Genomic DNA, 17,694 nt, shown 5'->3' on the forward strand with positions numbered 1-17,694 from the left:
GCTTATTAATCGAATTACGTATCGCAAGGAATATATTAACGAAACATTAAATGTCGGCAACGCACATATTGCAGTACACATATGTTATGCAGAGTGTTCTATTTTAACAAATCCAATTACATTTTTCGAAATTATTAGTGATACAAAAAAAGTTTCAAATAAAAGTGGAACGGTTTCAAGGAGAACGTATTTTAGTTATGTTTTTTTCTTCGATGGAGACGCCGAAATTAAGGATATGAAGGTCACCTTCATTCACATTCCTACAGAAGAAAAAAAATAACATACCCAAAATGCATTTCCCTTGAGGCTGTACCATTTTCATCTGAAATCATCTTTTTGTACCATCAATAATTTTGGAGAAAATTAACTGGATTAAATTGGGATACTCTGTACGAAGATCATTGAAAAGTATAATTGTATAAATTAGATGATACTTTTTGACGGAATAAATATAATCACATGGAAAAGTAAAAAGTAGAAAAATGACAGACTCATAAAAATGTATTAGATATAGATACACTGCAAAGAAAACATATTTATATATATAATTGAAGGGGGTTAATTGTGCGGCAAGCTATATTGATATTAAAATATTCCGTCTCTGTAAGTATATCTAATATGATTCAATGATTTAAGAAGATTAAAATCAATTGTTTTAACCGTTGAGAATACAATAAAATGTTATTTTATATAGTAAATATTGCACTTTAACTGATATTTGGAAAATTATAATGTATAAATTATCAATATATTGCGTCGATAGATGATATAACTTGATGGCCGAACAATTATTATTATCAAATTGTACGTTTTACTTTCGAAGTCTCAAATATAGAGAATATTAGAGAACGCTAATTACTGTTTACTTTATACGCGAGTTTTCCATAATCTATTCGATATAAATTTTATATATGTAGCAACACACATTTTTTACTTACGCCATCCTTATTCCTATCACTATTCTCTCGTATGTAACTTTCTTCGTTTACATATCACGCAGCCTGATTAAATTCTTTTAATAAAAAAAACGTACATACGTTCGTACGTTCGATGATACCGTTCAATTACTTATTCATTTATCCTTGATTATTCGCCTGTTATTCCCTTGCATTAAAAATCACATTTAAGCACCTACATGCGTATATAATACGGTAAATGATAAGTATTCATCATGGTATGAGTGCAATCTGGATTCGAAGAATCAATCAAGTTCATCAATCCTCTATATTTGATTGTTGATGTATGTGTTTTGTTTCAAGGTTCTCGTTTTTCAGATATTAATAGAGAGCAATGTCCGTAATTTATGCATTTCGCATTATAAATATATAAATGTGCATTCTCTTTTCAAGTGTAAAAATTCGATACCTAATATCGATTATAGAAAAGTTGTTAATATCGTTTCTATAACGAAATGACTGTGACGAGAATTTATTGTCTTTCTGATATAGTAACGGCAGATATATCAAAGTCTTAGTAAAGCTTTGATTACACTCATACACCAGTGAATAATAGAATTTATTTCCTATACAACGCAGAACTTTATTATCGTATTATAAATATGAATAAATCAGCACGTGGCAGTGAAAAATTATAACTATGTACTTTATCGTTATCAACACATTTTCCTTTCGTATCAGTCACTGTATCAGCTGCTCCAAGTCGTTCAGCTGATTCGCAAAAATAAGATACCGCGAAGCGGTTGATTACATGAAACAGAATGAGGAGAAACAGGAAAGACATGAGAAGCTTAATTGCTACATCCTTCTTGTATTTACATTGCAACTGATAGTAAATGAAGAATTTTAGATGAGAATAATGCATAAATCTTAAATTCTGTCGCTTTTAAAATAATGATTTGTTACTTGCGAATTGAATTGTATCTACTCGTTTTGTACAAATAAAGCGGTATAAAACGTTATAGTTATTATAAAATATCGAGATAGCAATATATTAGTGCAGATAGACTCTGTATATCTATGGATATAAAATTGTTTTGTTGCTCGTTTAGCAATAGTTACTTTCGTATCTTTCACATGTTACCTCAGGTCGTTCATGATAAACCATCAAAGGAGTACATGCATTTTAAATACGTTTTACTTTTCGATTTTTGCGTATATGCAGAATGCCTCGCCAAACCAAATTGCTTCAATCGAAAAGTTGCATCTTTAATATATTACACAATATTTCGACAACGTTTGATTAGCTGTGATAACAGATTTGCTTTTGATCCTTCATATTTCTAATGTTCTCAAAATATTAGATATGTATGAAAAATTTAACGTACATATTTGGCTTTAAACACGACATTTACATCAATGGTATAACCGCTCGTAAGTGGTATGAATTCACGGTATATTCCTTAGATGCAAATGCGAATCTTCTCTTCAATATCTTTCGAGGTCACCGCGTGTGGGAAGTCTATCAGTTCGATCACTGCAAAATAAAAAACATAAGATTAATAGATACTTTCATAAAAATTTTTCTTAGAATTCTTCATATAATTTTTCACAACTTTTATGTAAATTTTAGAATTTTTTAGAGTTCTGTATAATTTTATAACTTTTTAAAGAATTTCTCAAATTTTTTTATATGAATTGGAACATTTTTCAGAAATGCTGAGAAAATCTACATTTATAGAATTTTTCATATATGTAAATTCTGAAATATTTTAAGACTTCTAAAATTTTTCATTCTGATTTCTGAAAGAAACTTGAATCGTGAAAGAGTTTGAAGTATTTTTTTCAGAAATCTTCATAAATTTAACTTTTACAGAACGAGAAATCCATTACAGTGGTGCTGATACAGTACATTGTATTTCTTACCTCATATTTTGAAATAAGAAATACAATAAAAAATAATGAATCATAACAAATCTTATTATTTAAGAAAAAGTTGTAAGATTTCAAAAAGATCTTCGTCTTCTAAAAGACATCTTTTAAAATATGATAAATTCTTAAAAATATTATGAGATATTATAAGAATTTTGTTCAATATTTAAAAACAAGTTTACATATTATGGATTAGTAATGATTGAATATCGAGTACATTAATATTTATAACAGAAGAAAAAAATGATGGAAAAGTGACGTACCGTAATTTTGCCGTGTTATACTTCCAACGTCGGTGTTAAGCATTAAATAATTTACAAATTTATTAGCTGTACATATTATGTAAACTCGCAGAAATACACATCCTTTAAAGAATACTGTACATTTGCAGCGTGATTTGATAATAACATGATTTGGTCTAAAGGGAAATGTGTATTTCCGACAAGTGAAATCGATAATGTTCTATTCATTTAGCTTAACAAGCCGTTGAGAACGTTAACTGCGTCTACGCATAACAGCGTGAAAAGTACACTTTGTTCCTTAACGTCCCTAGTCAAAGCGATGAGATTTTGAAGTATAATTAATAATGAATAACTCGTCATGTCGTACGCGGCAAGATTGGACGCGGGTTTCGGATGAATAATGTTCACCGGCGGCGGTGGTACAAACGCATCGAATCCATCCGCATCCGCATCTGTGAATACCAGCGAAGATGGTATCCATCTTACTCTGAGCAGCATGCGAAGTAAATATCCAATGATGTTAGTCAGTTCAAACGTTACCGCATGTAATTTATATTCATATTTCTAATGAATTGTAGAAATTATTTGAACAATTAATATATTATTTGAATAATTTCTACTTTCTCTAAATTCTTTGGAGTTTGAAATTTCACTCTAAAGAATAAAAAGTGAACCAATCTTAAAAAAGGGTAACTCAATTTAAAATCTTTAAGAATGAAATTTCACTTTTCATAATGAGATTCACTCTAAAAATTTTAGAGAATATAATTTATTAGATTACTAACATTAGATTACTGGCAAGTAATTAAAAATCAAATTTTGTGTATTGTTTGTTGAGTTAAGTATTACGTTTGTTGTACTCTAAATTGTGTTAAATTTACTAATAAAAATCTAAAGATCCGTAAGAAGAAATTAGCTTCAAAAAAGTAGAAATAATTTTTTTTAATACAAAAAAATACTGTGTAATTACACATTTGGAGAAAAAATGTTTTTTTTTTAAATTCTAGTGCAATGTTTACCTGGTGCATGGTGAGACATTTACTCCCCTGATAGCCTTCTCGCCGATATCGATAGCCCCTGAGTCCTGCACCTCCAGCGTGTAAATGCAACCGGAGAATCCGTCATGGTATTTACCGTAAGTCATTGCATAATCAGGTAAACCACCCAAATAAACGTTACCCCTTGCATCAAGAATTTGCTGAAGTCCGTCACTGACACCACTTTCGGTATGTTCGCCGTTCAGTTCGATGCTACCGTCGCTTCTTTGACGTTTCAGGATTATCCTGTGCCGTTCCCCGTCATCGACGCGCTGGGCGGTGATGCGAATTACAGCGGGACCAGAGCCCAAGTTGTATTGATATTCCACGTATCTGGGAACACAAAAATCGTATAAATATACAAAGATTCAAAATGTCTTAAGATTAGAATAGCGAACGGTTCTATGCCTTTCAATTAAAAAAAAATTTAGTTCTTTAAACGCATCGTGAGAATACTGCTCAATTCAAAATTTTAAATAGGAAATGCAGTTTTTCAATTCAATTGAATTTAAAAAAATAGTGAAAATATACTATAAATGCGCCGCTATTGAAGTACACTCGGTATTGCTTACCCGTCTACTACAGCAACAGCGATATAATCATCGGGAATTAGATCGTTCGGCGTTTGACCATGCCACATGATCAATCCGTAACTCTTATTAGTGCTGATCTCGAGACCGAAAACCTCGCGCTCTTCTTCGTGCATCATAACAGATCTGTCTAGTTCCAGCCAGCCGTCTCCTCTGAAGGCAACATCATACGTAATCTCTGCCACTATAAATATATAATCACATTATTCATAATTATTTAATTTCTATTTTTTAATTATTTTATTATACATTTTAAACATATAATTTTAATATAATATAATTAAATTATATTTAACTATGTTTTAATTATTATAGTGACACTTTTTATAACGTATCTTATATAAAGAGACCTATATATACAAGCGTTACGAGAAATAATTTTTGTCTTTTTTTTTACGTACACATGTATTTTAAAAAATTTAGGAAATTAATTTTTTTGCATAATTAATTATAATTTAGATATAATAAATAGTATACATTTTTTTCATACTCACACTTTTCGCAATTTTGCCCGTTGTAACCGAGGCGACAATCGCATTTGTAGGAGTCATGGAGATCTGTACAAGTACCACCGTTTCTACATGGGGTGAGAAATTCACATTGCTTTTGCATCTTCTCGCAGTTTCTGCCTGCGTATCCGTATTCGCATATACACGAATAATCATCATTTAAATTTTGACACTGGCCATGGATGCAAGGATTCGATGAACAAGGATAATACAACGTTGTTGGCGGTTGCGTGGATGCTGGAGTAGTGATAGTGGTATGAATCATTGTTTGATTCGGATGAGGCTCTGAACAGTCCTCGATATTAGCTGCGTCGATTGATGACTTCATTATATCCAAACTGATCGACGAAACTTCGAGCTATAATATAATTTAACAAATACCCATTAAAAATGGAGTTTCTTCTTCTCTATTGCGATGAAATGTGTTAATTATTATATATTTTCATCTTATTGTAATACTTTACGTTATTCCTTATAAATATAGTTTTTCTTTAAGATTTTATTGGAAAGCTCCTATTAATTTAGTTACCCGGAAAAAAACATTTCATATAATTATAGATAATTATATATAAAATTTGTCCATATATATTGTGGCGACTCGCCACTAAAGGTCCACGGGACTCACTCGGTTCGCGTAAGCACCGCGCCACGCGAATTCCCTTTAAATAGAATATCATTCTGGATTCATTCCAGGCGTCTAAAGCAAATCCCACACTACATCGCCTTACTGATGAGTCTAGTAGTGTGGGACCAGGACGAAACGCTGCGGCCGACCACAAAGCTTCGAGTCAGGCCTCCTTCGTAGACATTTCCACAGTAGTAAATGGTGCGGTTTTAGATGCCGCTTTAAGCATGATTCATACATACAAGGTGGGTTTTCCTACCTTAATTCGTTTCCTCCTTCATGTATGTTATGCACTCTGCATAAATGTTCCATCCATATCAGTTTGTGAGAACTATATATCATATGGCAACATTTGGATGCAACTGAGGATACAGTCATTTCTATACATCTGGTCACAATATTTGCACTTTACTGTATCCTGCTTAAAGCGGCATCTAAAACTGCACCATACTACTGTGGAAATGTCCACGAAGGAGACCTGACTCGAAGCTTTGTGGTCGTTTCGTCCTGGTCCCACGCTACTAGACTCATCAGTAAGGCGATGTAGTGTGGGACTTGTCTTAGACGCCTGGAATGAATCCAGAATATTCTATTTAAAGGGAATTCGCGTGGCGCGGTGCTTACGCGAACCGAGTGAGTCCCGTGGATCTAGTAACGAGTCGCCACAATATATATAATTTTTACCCAGATAAAATAACAAAAAATATATTAAATACCGGATATTAAAATAAAAAATAAGCTTCTTATTTTATTTACACTAATATTTTTAGAAGAAATATTTTTTAGATTTCATAGAAAACTTCTCTGGCAAAAATTTTTCCTAAAATTTATCATATAATTTTTAACAATTTTTATAAGTATATATATTTCTAAATTTTTTAGAACTTTATGTGACTTTATTATTAAAAAAAAATTTCTCTGATTTTTTTATACAATGAATTGACAACACTTTTCAGAAATGATGAGAAACAGTCTCTCTCTCTCTCTCTCTCTCTCTCTCATCTCTCTCTCTCTCTCTCTCTCTCTCTCTCTCTCTCCCCTCTCCCTCTCCCTCTCCCTGTCCATCTCCCTCTCTCTCGGTAGATCTTTTTTCTAAAATTCTTTATATATACAATATAAATTCTGAAGTATTCTAGGATCTTCATTGTATAATTTCCATACAAAAAAAAACAGATAAAATCTGAAGATTAAGACATTTTTCAGAAAGCTTTATAAATTTAAAATAAAAAATATTACGAGATATTATGATTTTTTTTTATTAAAGCTGTTATTAAATAATAATACTAGACAGAGTTAATTACGGAGTTTGATATCTAATTAAATAGTCAATAATTTTGCTTACTTTACTTATGCATCCACGGAAGCTACGATCAACACCGACGTTTCGATTGACCGTGATCCTTCTGTGATCAACCCCTCCAATATAAAGAGGCGTATTTAGGTTCATAGTTCTCGCAGCTCCGAGTGACTTGCCCTCCACAAATGGCTCACCATTCACCGACAGTTTCGCATCCTTGAAATCTCGATTCACCGTCACATGCGCCCATACACCAGGTTGAACGGGATGAGGTGATTTTATTGTCGCTATTCCAGAGCCGATATCGAAGCGAAACTCGATGTGCCTATCCTTTATCACGAGTGCTGCAAAATCTCCGAGGCCTTCGTCATTTTGAGAACAATACATCAAGATTCCGTCTCCAGAGTCCGCCGGATTAAAACTCATGGCTACCTTAAGCCTAGAATTAGGTATAGAACAGGTAAGGAAAACGTATTATTTTACATTTTCAAAGAATTTTAAACAATATGTGCCGTGTGTTAGTTTTCCATTTAGTTTGTTTATTATAAAACTCAATTTGCACATTTTTAGTTTTTATCCTCCTTATGCGTAAAATATTTATATGAATAACTCGATTATTCTTTGCTTTATACTTTTTACAAAAAAAGAAAGCTAACTGAAATTAGTTTAATGGCAATAAAATCTATTACGATTTGCACACAAAAGCACACGTGCAAAAGGATTAAAAAGAACATAGACAGGAAAGGATTCATACATACGTATATGTACATGAACATTTATAAAAGCTTGTTTAAGTAAACTATCAAAACAAATATATGAATAATGTTTTTGTTTTAAAACTTACCTCTTTGTTTTATATCTTTTTAGCGTTTTACGACATGCAAGGTGATGAAATCGAATAAAATGTTAACTTAAATTAACGTATGTGACTTATTACATGTACTGACTTCCGTTTATTTGCTTTAAAAATATTTATTCGTATAGCATGAGTCCGCTGAGTATATAAACGATCTTTCGTACGTGAAACATCTCTTTCTTTTAATATATATATATATATATATATATATAGATTCTTAGATATATAAGTACAAACATTTTACATATGCTGTCATATATAACTGTCATATACACGTATGTGATTGTTACGACTTTGACGTTTTCTAAGCTTGAGTGGGGACTAACTGTTAAATGCGACTGATTTGGCAGTGATTCACGTATTACTTTTAATAATTAATAATGACTAAAGTGACGCGTTAAATGTATTAATTAAGAAGCTGTACAAAACGTATTAATTACTAATTCGTAAATATATATATATATTGACTGTGGTTCTAATGTTACAGCACCATGTCCATTACAAGGAACTACGCACTATGTAGGCTCGTTGCAAACTACCTGTTAAGAATTCATTGCTTATTCGTTTTATTATTATAACCATCGCCACTACGCGTAAAGAAAAATAGGCAGTGAAAAATTGGCACAAAAACAAATCGAGCTGACTAATCTTTTCGGATACAGATATAAACATATCTTCAAAATTTTAGATAGCTCATTATGTATGGTGGTTTTTATTAGACGGAGGGAAAAGTTTATTGTTGTGATTGGATAAGTAATGAAAATTCTCTGAGTGCGTAAAATTGGTGCTAGGTCTAGCTAATGTTTTGTGTGGTGCAAATTATTGTGGTGATGTGGCCTTGATCGTGGTTTCCTAATTTGTGCGTTGCGTAATCGTGATCGACTGTGTGTAGTGGTCGAACTCTCTCTTTCCCTGAAAAGAATTTTAGTAATTAGGATGCTTGAGGATGTTCATATGCACTGACAATGAGATTAGTACCTATATTCCAATTACAGTTAAATCTGTTAGTTCGTCAAAGGCGTAAGATATATTTTTATAATATATGTTTATATTTATAATATTCTTACATCTAGATAAAGATTTTTTTCGTGTTTCAAAAATTTCAGAAAAATACAAAATTTATTAAATAAAATTTATTTCTAACTGTACAATTGTTATTAATCATTAATTATATTCGAAACTTCTCATATCTTGTAATATTTGGAAGAATAATTTTCCAGAGTGTGTCTTATTATAATTTCTTTTATTTTTCATTTATTTTTCGTAGATGAACTATATACAAATAATCACTTAAAAAACTCAAAATAAAATGAATATGAGACACAATCACTGTTGCATTATGTTCCATCATGTGCGCTTCTAACATCGACTAAGTGCAATTAAGAAATAATTCGTGCACGTGCGTTCGATCGAGCAAAGGTACTTACCGTCTAAGAGCTTTTGGAGTCTCGTGAGCGATGAAAGCTCTGTCGTCATGGAAAGCCGGATCGTAGACGTTTACCGAATGCTCGCATCTTGGTCCCGTCTTCCCGATTGGACAGTAACAATGGAAGCCGCCGACTTCTTTATCGATGCACTCACCTTCTCCGCAAGCACCTAATATCATTCAATGTGTTTAGTATTACAAGTCTTATTGTTGCTTAAAAACTTTAAATTGGCGCGCGCGCGCAATAAAATATTAAGATTTAAAAAAAATAATATTTAATACACATATATATTATGCATTTTTAAGATTAATAATTATGACTATTACAAAATAGATCGTAATTAATATTGATAGACATCATTGTAGTAAATTGTAGTTGTAGTAAACTGGACAAAAAGTATAAATTAAAATGTGATAAATTATCATACCTGGATAGCAGGATTGTCCGATGTTGTCGCAATGTTTGCCGCTGAAACCGGCTCGGCACAGACATGTGTAGCCGTTTTTCGTGGCTGCTTCCTGACACACACCACCATTGTTGCAGGGATTCTCGGCACAGGTTTCGCAAGTCGTAATGCCCACGCTATCAGTCTGATCGCCAATTAGATCGACTTGTTTCTCCCCGAGGACTAGTCGGCTGATGCACCCGACGAAACCAGTGTTCGCCTCGGCTTGTACGTTGATTCTGCTGTAGCTGGGCACTCCGCCGATGTAAAGGGGTTCTTTAAGATCGAGACCTTGGCGTCTGCCTAAAGCGACCATCTTGTAAGGGCCTTCGCCGTCCACCAGCATTGTTCCTTCCTTTCGATTGCGTTGGATCTTAATGGTGTGCCACTCGCTCAAGGTGACAGGTTTATCCGCGCGAATAACAGCTGGTCCAGAACCGAGATTGAATCTGTTAAGAAATTCGTTATGTTAATAACGCGTTAATAACGCGCATTTAGGAAATTATCCACTTTTTATTACAATTTCCGTGCTGAATTTAATGTCGATTATTTAAAAAAAAAAAAAAAATTAAAATAATTTAAAATTATTTTTAATCATATAATTAAGTTTATATAATTAAGTTAAAATTTTATTTAGATGAAGTTTCAGATAAAAGTCAATTGACTCCATGCTTGTCGGAACTCTACAAGTAAAATAAAAGGCGCTACTCGTGACGCGTTTCGTACATATTTATTAAGATTTTGTTTTATTTACTTGAATTGTGGGTATCCATTATTTAGAGATAAAACGATAAAGTCGCCGTCACCATGACCAGATTCGTCGTTGTATAACAGAATGCCATCATAACTTTCCGGTTTGAAAGAGATTTCGATGTTGAACTTGAGGTAGGAGTCAGGTAGAGGAGGGAAAGCAATGTAGCTTTCGGGTGCCTGACTAAAATTAGGCACAACTCCTGTTACAACTAGCACCGTAGGTACTTCGACTCGCGATTCTTCATTATTTCCGGAGCAAATGTACGTTCCAGCGTCTTCAGCCTTTACATTAGTTAATTTTAATTTGTTCTGCAAAATGAAAAATATATATCGAATTATCGTGAAAAAAAATGGCATAAAACATTTTACTAAAATAATATAACATTTACAAAAATTCAATTTAATACTGGAAATTATTTATTTTGAGTATTAAAAGTATCGAATATTTTTAATACTCAAAATAAGTAATCACTACTTTCCAGTATTAAATTTCTATAAGGAAATTATCATTAAATTCCTGATTAGATAGAAATAGGTATATGATACGTATGCATTTTATGTACCTCGTAAGTCTGACTGTCACGTGGCAAAAGTCCACCGAGTTTGTTCCACTGGAATTGTATTGGCGGATCGAGATCTAACCGACAATCCATTTCCAGACTTGATCCGTACGGCGCCAATTTGGTTTCAATTGCTGGTTCATCGAGGATTCCGCCTGGAAAATCATAAAATCCTTTGTTCATAATAATTTTCATGATAAAATTAATTATTCGTCGGCTTTATACTTACATAAAACGTATGCAGTTTGAGTGGGCATTGGCAAAAAGTAGATATTTGTGCATTAAAAGAGATATACGTAGAAGAATATACGTGTAATCTTTCATTAGAATATTCGTGTAAATACTTGATTATCTATGTTTGCCACATATATATTAATTGTTTGTTTATATAATTACCGTGGACGATCAAATTGAAGTCCTTCGCGAGTACGCCTTCGGGTGTGTCAACTGTACACCTGTAGGGTCCGCTATCGCTAACGACTACGTTAGTTAGCCTCAAGACGTTGCCGTACTCCTGTGCGTTTGTTGGTAGGCTCACATGATTCGGTCTCGTCCAGCGATAACGTGGATTGCGTGTTCCAGTGTATGTGCAATGTATATCAACGGTGTCGCCGATGTTTATTGGATCTTGAGACACCTCAATGCTTACTGAAGGCACTGCAGCAGCTAGAATTGAATTACGCATGTTGGCTATATCTGTTAAGATTGATCGTAGAATTAGAAAATGTATATTCTGTTTTGCACATCGTAGCATGAAGAAGATACTACAGTTTTATCGATTTCTAAAATGAACTTCGAGATGCGTTTGCAGCGTTTTATTTGATGTATTTATACCTAAACTCCTTATATCATGTTTGAAATTCGCCAGGAAAAATTACGTAAATAACAAAAAATTATTTCTTGTTGAAGGAATAATTAATATTAGCATTCAAAGATTGTAGAAGAATATTACATAAAGATTTACTCAGAATAAAAGTTTTAACAAAAAATAGCGTCGAATTAAAATCTGAAGTATATACGTGTTGATTTACACATATATTATATTTGCTGCTGACAAGGATGGGATACGGGTGCACTTCTTCCGCACTAGATTCTTCTACGTTTTATAAAAAGATAACTGGCGGGAAACTCGTAACATTTTAGAATCTTTTCACTTGTTTGTACACATTACCAAGCTTGGTGTCTTCGGTCAAAGAGAGTCTTCATAATAATTTAATTTAATTTAATTTAATCCGTATCCTTTCCTCATGGGTTCGTACAGTAAGCAAGAAAGGACAGTTCACTACGAGTAGGAGAACTACGGGACATCACACGACACACATATATCTCAAAACAAACCGCGTTGTCTCTGAAGATATTGGCGATAGCGCGCGTTGCGGCAGAAGCGTTCGTCAGTACCGTCGTTGCACTGAACATAGCCGTCGCAAAAGTATTCCATCGGAATGCATTGTAGGCTTCTGCATTGATACTCCCAGTGCCTGCACTGCGATCGGTACACTGGCATGCAATCCGCAAGCAAATTAACTACTAAATCATAACGCGAGCCTTGTAAAAAACCTAAACTTGTGGAAACGTTCATGGAACCACGTTTGTAATATACATATATGATCTCATTATAGACCAAACCATACAAAAATTCAAGAGACATCTAAACATTTAAGGTGTTTTTTAAGGAGTCATATTACTCTGACAAGGTCTAAAATTCGAGATTTTTTTAAAGTCAACTATTACGTAGATTAATTTTTATTTTAGGAATACACAATCTACAAATTTGCCCAGAATTAGGGAAGATTGAGGCAAAGCAGGATAGCGGGGTAAACCGGTATACTATAATTTTTCTTGTCTGCTTGTTGCAATATCTCAATGATAATTAACTGAATTACGTTTTGTGTTCCGAAGAACACAAACGTTGCAGACAATAAATGCCATTTTTCCGAGTTATTGGTATGATAATGTACAACATGATATTGCGTAGTATGAGTTTTCAATATTCGTTTTGTATTTTCGAAGATATAATTAATAAGTGTCTTAAATTTAGTATTTTCTACTTTTTAAACTTCCAAAATCAATTAAAGATAATCTAAATAACTCTTTTTTTTTATTTTAGATCATCTTTGCCTCTGGAAACTTACCACTTGTCCGATCATGCCGCGGCGGAGGGAATTGTTCCACAGTCTAAATTTTTTAAAAATATTTAATATTTAGCAAATTTGTAATTTATATATTATATAATATATCCTTAGATTTTTTATAAAAATTTATCTACGCAATAATTGATTACAGAAAATTTTGAATTTCAGATTGTTTGTTAATGTGTTTCCTTTAATGCTTTCGCACGATGTCTTTTGCTGTTTGTATTGTCTGAGAGTAATCTGCTGCGCGCTTGTTAGTGATATGAGTGATGCGGATTAGTATAAATTTATAAAATAATACACTTATTTTTAAATTGCTATTATTTAAATATATATTGATAAATAATTCCGTGCCGATTCTTTTTTTTATTAAGGCAAACGTGAAATTAGCATTTTATATCCGTCGCGTCCTGAATGAGAAATTGAAATCTTCAGATGAACCAAAAATCCAAAATGTTCTATTGATGAAAAATCGCTGAGAGATAGCAAAGTATTTTGTAAAAAAGCATTTTGGGATTTAATCCTTTCGGGATATTAAAAGTCAGAATAACATTATAGTATCCCGAAAGAATTAAAGGCAAAAATTAGGATTTTTCAATAGGCGACACATCATTTAGCGTGTGTACTGCGATCTTCAGTAGATGCATTCGAATGAAAGCAAAAATCTGTGAAATGATGCTGAAACGACGAGATTTAGTGAAAACATAGCTGAACTTACGAGAAACGTTGAAATTAATATAATCGCTGGATACACCGCGGCTCGTCTGGATCTGACAGATGTATCTTCCGCTGTCTTCCGGTTTTACTTGCGTCAGCTCCAAGTAATCTTCTCCGATTCGCGCGTTGGCCGGCAACGGTAGCCCCTCTCGGCTCCAATGGATCGTCGCACGTTCGCGCACCTCGCAACGTAAGCGTACAGAATTACCGGCATGAGTTACTACGTCTCTTTGTTCAGCGCGGATCCTTGCATTGTCGTAAGGATGTTCTGCAAATCGTAAATATCAATTTATAGTTTGCTGTACTGAGCAATTCTCAAATATTTAATAAACACATTTTAGGCTTGGTGGATATTTAAACATATTATTTTGTCTTAGCAAATATTAAAAAATCATATTACATTTTTACACTAATTGATGTTTTTTATGTACGAATATTCTCAGTAATCACCAATTACCAGTAACATAATTATTAGTTATAATTTTCTACTCAATAATATAACTGTAATATAATACATATTATGCTACAGTTATATTAGTGAGTGAAGAACTAATAGTTATGTTATTGTTAATTGTTTGCTGGATTTCACATTAAAAAAATGTATATTTTTTTAAAGATATACTATACATATAATTGCGTTATATATATATTTTTTTTAGATTTTTCTTTTAATATAAAATAATTTTTTTTACATAAATGTAATTAAGAGAAAATAAAAAAAAAATTGTATACGTTGCAAATTTAAAAATCTAACTGATTATTAACTAACCATTAACTAAAACTTCTGCTACTGCTTCCGCCGTTCCTGCTGCGTTCGTTGCTTTGCATACGTATTTGCCAGCGTCGGAATATGTGATGCCATGGAATTGCAGGATGCCACCGCTGTCCGATACAGAATATGGTAACGGACGTCCTATGGTTTTCCATTCGATGTGCAGAGGTTCATCTCCCGTAGCGGTGCAAATTATAGATGGATTTTCTCCAGGTCCTACTGTCTGGCGCGTTGGATTTAATTCAATTCTTGGTGGAGCTAAAATCGAAGGAAAAAATAAATTAAAAAGTCTTTATGCAGTTTTTCTTAAAGAAAAATTGTTAAAGAAAAATCGATTTAAAATTTATTTATTCCATATGGTTTAAATCTTGCAGTTTGTTTGTACATTAATTTGATGCGTCTTATACTTGTCTTATACTCACATATAATTTCAAGATGAGATTTCGCCCGGAAGAGCACTGTGCCGGCAGGATCCAAGCCCAAACAGATGTACTCTCCAGCCGCATTTCTATCAACAGTCGGGATACTTAACACTCCATTGTGTACTGTGCTACCTTCTGGAAGAGAACGATGATCGCTTCTCTTCCAGTCCAGATAGATGTGGTCTCCATCTGGTCCAAAGACCTGACAACGCATCTCCACTTTGCCACCGTCCGGGATTCTCAAGTAGTCTTTGGGAATCAATACTCCTCCCTCTGTTTGATTCGGATCCCTCTGTAAATAATTTTTCATTAAAAATATGTTATTGTGTATTGAGGTGACAAAATTATAATACTTACAGAATCAGGTTGTGGTCGCTGACGATCATCGTCGCATGGAATATCGCCTCTGTCGCCAGTGCAAGGCACATAATCGTCATCATCCTCGATGCGGATCTGGACACGCTCTTCGGCTATTCCTACAGCGTTCGTAGCTGTGCAAGTGTAGGATCCTTCATCGTCGGGTGAAACAGAGAATATCTCGTAAACGGCACTTAAAGGAGTAGCCGCTGTTCTACTATACGTGTCCCTGTAAATCATAATAATGTCACAAAATTATTATGTGATCTAATAATAACTAGCATTGATACAACCAAGTCAAATCGTAATTTAAGCTTAATTTTTGAATACTTAATATCATAATATAATTTATATATAGTGTAATATAAAATTTTCTTTTGTTGCCTAGACACTACGAAATTGTATTTCAATAATGTAAAAATTTACACTTTAAAATTAATAGTTAACGTAATTAAAAATTAATTCCTACAATTGTTATTAGCTCACAAGACTGTACGATAATGAAGTGAACTTACTGTATCGTTATTCCGTTCACATATTTGCTCCAAGCCACATTGGGTTGCGGATGACCGCTCGCGCTGCACATCAAACGGACTCGACTTCCGCGTTTCACCTGCAAGATACCGTGCTGCGGTGTGATAGTGATCACAGGCATAGACTGCACCTCGATATGCGCGATAACTGACGTCGAGCCGACTTCGTTTGACGCGGAACAGATGTAGGCACCGCCGTCGTTCGCTGTGATGTTCGACAGTCTGAGGAGTCCACTAGGAAGTTGTTCGATGTTGGAGGCGAATGGTCGATTGTCTACGCGAGACCATCGCAATTCGGGCGCTGGGAAACCAGCCTTCGCGCGACACTGAAGATCGGCGGAACCGCCGAGGATGACCGTTTGTATATCTTGTGGATACAGCTCTAAAACTGGAGCTTCACGAGCTGTAATAAAAAGACAATTTGATCTTACAGAATTAATAAAGAATTGAAACAAAAATGAATTTTTTATATCGATTTATATGAAAAATCAGTAATTTGATGTCAATTGCACTATTTAAAAATGTGCATTTTTTTTTATTCATATATAATTTTTTAATATAATTTAGAAAAAAAAAATTTATTTAATCCAAATATTTTTAAACGCTTTTTGCTTAGTCATTCGAATATAAATTACATATATAGCAGGCTTAGAAGAGAATTTTGTTTTTTTTTTTAGGTACTATGAGCTTACGTTCAACTTCGATGATGGCACTGGCCTCGTAATTGCCTGTGGGACCAGCAACCCGGCAGAGGTATACTCCTCGATCGGAGACCTGGACGTTAATAATCCTGAGCATGTCCCCTACCTGTTGGACACGGGAGCTCATTGTTTCCGTGTACTTGCTCCATTTCACCTGTAGACCTGGCTCTCCGCTGGTGATGCATCGTACTTCAGCTACAGTGCCCTGTTTCACCTCCTGCCGGAACGGTCTGACCGTGACCAATGGTGGTTCTCTCCGAGACATTATCGTAATCCTGGCAGTGGTGCTCGTCTCCGTTCCGCGAACACTCGTCGCGGTGCACACGTATATGCCGGAATCGCTGGGGGTGGGATTGGTGATCGTCAAAATACCGTCACGTTGACTGGCGGTATAAGGCAACGGCAATCCGCCGGACCTCGTCCAGGTGACATTTACATGTTGAGACGGTGTACAGATTAACTTGACGACGTCTTCGCTGGTTCCGGACCATTCGGACGGAGTTATAGTCGGCGGTAGGCCTTGAGGTGGTGGTTTATTAGGATTATCTGCAACGTAAAATGTGAAGTCTTCATTAATAAAGCACGAATTGTAGCTGTAAGTTTCAGATTAATACTATTAAATCAATGTCAATCCTCCATCTGCATTCTTTTTTGGCACAATTGAATTTAACTCTCAAATTTCTCCAAAATAAAGGACAGCGAAGTTCGGTTCTTCTCTTTTAAAATAAAAGAAACCTATTTAGTGCAATAAAGATGTTAAAAAATAACTTAAAATTTTTCCACATTCTTTTGAAAACCTAGAACACAGTGAACAACTTGAACTGGAGAAAAAAGATCCAGACGGAGGATTAAAAAATAATTCTCGTATGATCTACAATAGTTTGAGATTTA

General features: G+C 34.1%; 2 protein-coding genes across 2 annotated transcripts in view; both read right to left on the bottom strand.

The window, feature by feature from the left end:
- Nucleotides 1-576: 576 nt before the first annotated feature.
- LOC108761230 (basement membrane-specific heparan sulfate proteoglycan core protein-like) lies at nucleotides 577-7,721 on the bottom strand. Its single transcript, XM_018507645.1, has 5 exons — nucleotides 7,174-7,721; nucleotides 5,192-5,564; nucleotides 4,680-4,881; nucleotides 4,090-4,440; nucleotides 577-2,433 (listed from the first exon to the last, which is right to left on the bottom strand). Exons 1-5 carry the CDS (start codon nucleotides 7,552-7,554, stop codon nucleotides 2,385-2,387), a joined length of 1,356 nt encoding a protein of 451 aa, XP_018363147.1. The 5' UTR covers nucleotides 7,555-7,721; the 3' UTR covers nucleotides 577-2,384.
- Nucleotides 7,722-8,058: 337 nt separating this feature from the next.
- The window catches only part of trol (terribly reduced optic lobes), a 104,981-nt gene continuing 95,345 nt past the window's right edge, over nucleotides 8,059-17,694 (bottom strand). The window contains exons 37-49 of the mRNA XM_018507644.1: nucleotides 16,795-17,349; nucleotides 16,085-16,505; nucleotides 15,570-15,798; nucleotides 15,213-15,504; nucleotides 14,788-15,048; nucleotides 14,020-14,286; nucleotides 12,508-12,666; nucleotides 11,566-11,835; nucleotides 11,173-11,324; nucleotides 10,611-10,918; nucleotides 9,839-10,305; nucleotides 9,412-9,580; nucleotides 8,059-8,896 (exon numbers count right to left, since the gene is read on the bottom strand). Of these exons, the coding sequence (XP_018363146.1) occupies nucleotides 8,782-8,896; nucleotides 9,412-9,580; nucleotides 9,839-10,305; nucleotides 10,611-10,918; nucleotides 11,173-11,324; nucleotides 11,566-11,835; nucleotides 12,508-12,666; nucleotides 14,020-14,286; nucleotides 14,788-15,048; nucleotides 15,213-15,504; nucleotides 15,570-15,798; nucleotides 16,085-16,505; nucleotides 16,795-17,349 (3,665 nt within the window). The 3' untranslated portion in view covers nucleotides 8,059-8,781. The remainder of the gene's footprint in view (nucleotides 8,897-9,411; nucleotides 9,581-9,838; nucleotides 10,306-10,610; nucleotides 10,919-11,172; nucleotides 11,325-11,565; nucleotides 11,836-12,507; nucleotides 12,667-14,019; nucleotides 14,287-14,787; nucleotides 15,049-15,212; nucleotides 15,505-15,569; nucleotides 15,799-16,084; nucleotides 16,506-16,794; nucleotides 17,350-17,694) is intronic.

This window comes from Trachymyrmex cornetzi, unplaced genomic scaffold (assembly GCF_001594075.2).
Source record: "Trachymyrmex cornetzi isolate Tcor2-1 unplaced genomic scaffold, Tcor1.1 scaffold245, whole genome shotgun sequence".
NCBI classification, from domain to species: domain Eukaryota; kingdom Metazoa; phylum Arthropoda; class Insecta; order Hymenoptera; family Formicidae; genus Trachymyrmex; species Trachymyrmex cornetzi.